Source organism: Phaethon aethereus (genome assembly GCF_964289735.1).
Source record: "Phaethon aethereus genome assembly, chromosome: 3".
In the NCBI taxonomy this organism is placed as follows: domain Eukaryota; kingdom Metazoa; phylum Chordata; class Aves; order Phaethontiformes; family Phaethontidae; genus Phaethon; species Phaethon aethereus.
Window position 1 is genome coordinate 1799482 of NC_138576.1, and position 4953 is coordinate 1804434.

The following is a 4953-nucleotide window of genomic DNA, read 5'->3' on the forward strand; positions in this document are numbered from 1 at the left end:
CAGGGCATGGACTGGTAGAAAATTGGTAGTGGAAGTGCAGGGACACGATGAAGCCATTGATGGCTAAGCAAATTTACGAGGGGGGAAAGTGAGGGTGAAAGATTTAGTGCCAAACTGGCATTTCTGCCTAACTATTTCTTTAAAAGTCAATTCTGGTAACAGTAAGTTCAGCTGTTACACAGGAGGTCTTGTCTTCTCTTTTCTGCCCTGCTTAGGAAACATGTTTACATAGTTCTTTTTTCTTTCTCACTAAACTTTGTCTGCTGTGGACAAATCGATGTCACTTCCCAGGTGGTTGTACCCCACTGTGCAGTCAGGACTGTACTTGATAATGTCTCAAAGTTACCATGGATATAGGCTTTCTCTTAAAATCCCGTTTTAGCTGTCAGTCCTTGTGCAGCTGCATCATATACCGATGCATATACCGCTAAGATTGATACCGGTTGGAAGTATTTGCAGTTGATCGTTGGTTAGCTGCTTTGTTTGGGAGGGTTTTAAGCTTTTTATCCCCTTCTCTTCCAGGGTTTTACTGCAGGTGACGACTGATTGCCATGAGTTCAAGTATTTTCCTTTGATTTGCTGTTTTCTGGGCTGAAGTGAGGGATGGCGACGGAAGCCAAGTACAGCATCGTTCGAGAAGTGGGCCGAGGGAGCTATGGGGTGGTTTATGAGGCCATTGTTAATCGAACTAGAAGCAAAGTAGCTGTAAAAAGAATGCATTGCAACGTGCCCGAAAACGTAGAACTGGCTCTGCAAGAGTTCTGGGCCCTGCAGAGCATCCAGAGGCAACATGAAAATGTGATCCAGTTGGAGGAGTGTATCCTGCAGAATGGCCAAGTCTTTCAGCCAATTAGTCATCGTTACAGGAAATCAGACAGCCATTTGCTGCTAATTGAGACCTGCCTGAAAGGGCGGCGGTGCATGGATCCCAAATCGGCCTGCTTTCTGTGGTTTGTGATGGAGTTTTGTGACGGTGGCAACATGAACGAATACCTGCTGTCTCGCAGCCCGGATGCTCAGCTGAATAACAGCTTCATGCGGCAGCTTAGCAGCGCCGTGGCTTTCCTGCACAGAAACCAGATAGTGCATAGAGATCTGAAATCCGACAATATTTTGATTTCTCATAGGCCTGGAAGTCCCATAGTAAAGGTAAGGGAATAAAACTTTGCTGTAACAAGTATGTGATCTACAGGCTTACGCATTGTGTGCTTTGGAATGGGCTTTTGGTAAGTCTTGTGATACTTGTAGTAAGCGTATTCAGAACATCTGATATCAGTTGTGGAGGAGTTTTGGCGTAGAGCAGTTTTTTAGGAGTCTTGGAAGGAAGCAGAGGTCATGATGGTGTGTTTCTGTAATGTCCTTCATGCACTGCTTATCCTGTTGAGAGGAGTGGTTCAGGGCTGTTTAACTTCTGCATGCCAGATAATCAGAGGGATCACCATCAGTCTAAGATGAATCAACATTTGCTGTTTCCCTTAAACTTTCAGAACACACTGCCCTGTTACAACGGCTAGCGCTTCCAATATTGCTGCCCCAAGCACATACTGATTTTCAGGGGAGGTGGGGAATGGCTTCGTGCTTCATGTTGGTGCCCTGATTGAGGTAAAGACTGGATAGCTGCCTTTCTTATAGCACCAGACTGAAAGTCTGTACCAACTCTCTGAAAAGCTGGGAGCCAGCTCGCTCCTGAACTTTCAATCCCAAGAGTTCCAGTACTTAGGACATAAAATAATAGGTTGGTGCATTCAGATAATTCATGCCTTGACCATTCAGATCAATGATGGTATTTGTACCTCGACCTGTAGAGCCATCAAGGGACATGTAAATCAATGTCATCTTAGCCTCTATGGATAATAATGGTAATGCAAGAGATTCGGTGCGCTCACTGTGGAACAGCAAGAGCCACTTCTATCGTAGATGTTGTTTGAGGTATGTTTATGCCCGATTAGATGTAATCAGCATGAACTTCACAGAAAGATAACACTTGGGTACCTGTTTCTCCCACCTTAGGAAGGAGAACAAAGGGGAATGGACAGCTAACAGGAAATAATCAGCTCTTTGTTTCACCAGGGTTGCCACCCCACAAGTGTCAGTGCCACGCTCGGGTGGATTTCAGAGTGGAACTCATTGCGCCGCTGTTTGTAAACATCCTTGTAAACATGATGTTTGTGAATAAGTTATTTTGCTTTTCTTATGTGTTGCAGGTAGCAGATTTTGGCCTCAGCAAGGTGTGTCAGGGGAAAGGGAATGTCAACCAGCACCGCTTCTCCTCTGCATGTGGGTCAAACTTCTACATGGCTCCAGAAGTATGGGAAGGTCACTACACCGCGAAGGCTGACATATTTGCCCTTGGGATCATTTTCTGGGCTATGGTCGAGAGGATCACCTTCCGAGACGGGGATACCGAGAAGGAATTGCTCGGTGAGGACCAGATCAGTGCTGTCCTGTTGTCAGTGGATGTTCTGGATCTGTAGGGACCCTCTGAGGGGTGTTCTCCCCCGCATAGTTACAAATGCTGAGGCAAATATGCTTTGGATGTGGCTTTTTCCAGGAATTTGCAAGCACTTTGCAACCCAAAGAAACCCAACGTTGGTTTTTTTCTGAGTGTTTTGGGGTTTTGTTTTTAAAAGAACGGCAAAGAAATCTTTTTCTTCAGCATCCATTGCTCCCAATTTGGTTGCTTCTCATGCAAGGTTTCCAAGTCTTGAAGACATATCACTAAGGCAGAGGGAATGCTTTTTATATTTACAGATCATTTTGTTTGGAAGATCATTTCTTCAGCCAGAAATACTCTGTGGGATTTAAAGGTTAAGGGAAAGATCGCTTCCAGCTTCTCTGCTGCCAGGCCTTCCTAACCCTAAGGAATGCTCTTCGAAAATGGATTTGGCCCTTATTGTCACTGAAGAATTGTAAGAGAAAAAAGCTCATGGCTGTTGGTGGGTCATCTGTCTTACAGCTATGCTCTTCACAGAGGATTTAGTATCTTATACTTTCACCTCAGAAATGCTTTTAATGCTCTTAAAACCAAAACCTTTCTGGAACTGGGTTTATGGGTTCGCTTGTACCCTTGACTTGGCATAACCAAGGGATGGGATCACTGGCAGCACTGAAAGGATGTTCTGAGGAGCCAAATAATAAACTGGGAAAGGATGTTTAGATAAGCTTCGCTGCCATCTGGCTGAGTTTCCTCACAGTTTAGAGATGCAGGATCTCACAGGGATGACTCCTCCAATGGCCTGCTCTCTCTCTGCCTCCTCCTTCCTCCAAATCCCCCACATATATGCACGCTTGAAATACTTTGTACTAAATGATTTCAGAAAAGTATATTGCAGTGGCAAATCCATCTTGAGAGGAGAGAATGCCAGTCATGCACATTAGCATAATAATTGAAGACATCTGCCCAGGCTCTGAGATCATAGCATACCTGTCTGTCTCTTTTAAATGCTTAAATTCTTAAAAGGAAATTCTACGGAGGAACTTTGAGAAACTATTGCGCTACCCCTTTAATTTTTTATCTTCCAAGTAGTCTCAGTTCTAATTCTATTATTTATTTCTTTTTAAAATGCCAAACATTGATAAATGTTTTCGTTCCTGCCTACAGAAACAAGCAAATGGCTGCAGCTGAGACCAAAGCATGAACAGATTTCATTAAAATAGCTACCCGCCAACTTGAGATAAGGAGTTTGTAAGGCCAACCTTTTCTATACACAGACAGGTCACTGCATTTGAAACATGTATTCTTTGCTTGGTGCAGGGGCAGAACAGCTTGAGTGAGCAAAGCTGTTTTTACTGTCTCTTTCAGAAGCTGGTTAATCATTTTCAACAACCGGTGAAATTATTTAGATTACCAGGAGCAAATTTACATTTCCCTTCCTTAATCTTGCTAAGGAGAAGCTGGCTAATGGTAAATGGCATATGCTGTCATTTTAATTGAAAATTGTTTGACTAACTGAGCAAATAAGTTTAATGTTTAACTCTTTCAAGTCACCCAAGCGCAGTCTCCTTCCCTCTCTCTGCTAGAGCTTCAGAGTCTGCTAGTAGGGTGAAACGGAGTAAAATGGAGGAAGTTTATTTCAGCAGCCCATTTTCTCTGCATATAACAGCTTGACGAGCACGCTGTGCTTAAACTTGCTCCCTCTGTTCCACGCACGGTTATGCACACAGCCTTGTGCAATATCTTGATTACTATTTGAAAGTAAAAGCCTCTTCTAGTAACAGATTCTCACTATGTTTGACTTGGCGGTCGCCTTTTAATAAGTGATCTTTCCAGTAATCTTTCAGAGGTTTTGTTTCCCAGGTTGTCTATCTGTACTTCTGTAGACTTTCCTCAACCTGTATAACCTGACTCCTTCTAATCTGTGTTCAGGAACTTACATCTGCCAAGGCAAGGAGCTTATTCCCCTTGGAGAAGCGTTGCTGGAGAATCCCAACATGAAATTACAAATTCCCCTGAAGAACAAGAAATCCATGCCGGATGATCTCTGCAAGCTCCTGCGCGATATGTTGGCTTTTAACCCAAAGGAAAGATTGGATGCCTTCCAACTAGAAGTCCGAATCAGGCAAATCTCCTACGGCAAAAAGCGTCAACGCTCTGTCTCATAGAGACGAAGGGCATTCAGGTTAGTGTCTCTGCCAGGATACTCCCTATTTAGTCTGAGCTTACAGGGGATTTTCTGTTATTGACCTCCAGACCAAAGCCCTCTAAATCAAATGTGACCTGTAGCAGTTCTGAAAATTCAGTGATAGAAAGATGCAGTCAAACTGGAAGAAGAAAAGACTTCGATAAACATTTGGGAAAGGGAATTTCGTTGAAGTACGCCTAGCAAGGAAACTTTTGCCACTTTAATGGTGTTTGTTCAGGGCATTGGCTGTACTGTCTGTATTTGGGCCAGCTTGTCGTTTACCCTAAACCTCCTCTATTTCCACAAATGAGGGCAGATTTCTGCTATCACT

The 4953-nt window shown here is 43.6% G+C and overlaps 1 protein-coding gene across 1 annotated transcript; it reads left to right on the forward strand.

The window, feature by feature from the left end:
• Positions 1–603: 603 nt before the first annotated feature.
• On the forward strand, positions 604–4602 carry LOC309404260 (serine/threonine-protein kinase PDIK1L-like; the record flags this gene model as incomplete). Its single annotated transcript, XM_081998654.1, has 3 exons — positions 604–1149; positions 2205–2421; positions 4367–4602. 3 exons carry the CDS (start codon positions 604–606, stop codon positions 4600–4602), a joined length of 999 nt encoding a protein of 332 aa, XP_081854780.1.
• Positions 4603–4953: the final 351 nt, after the last annotated feature.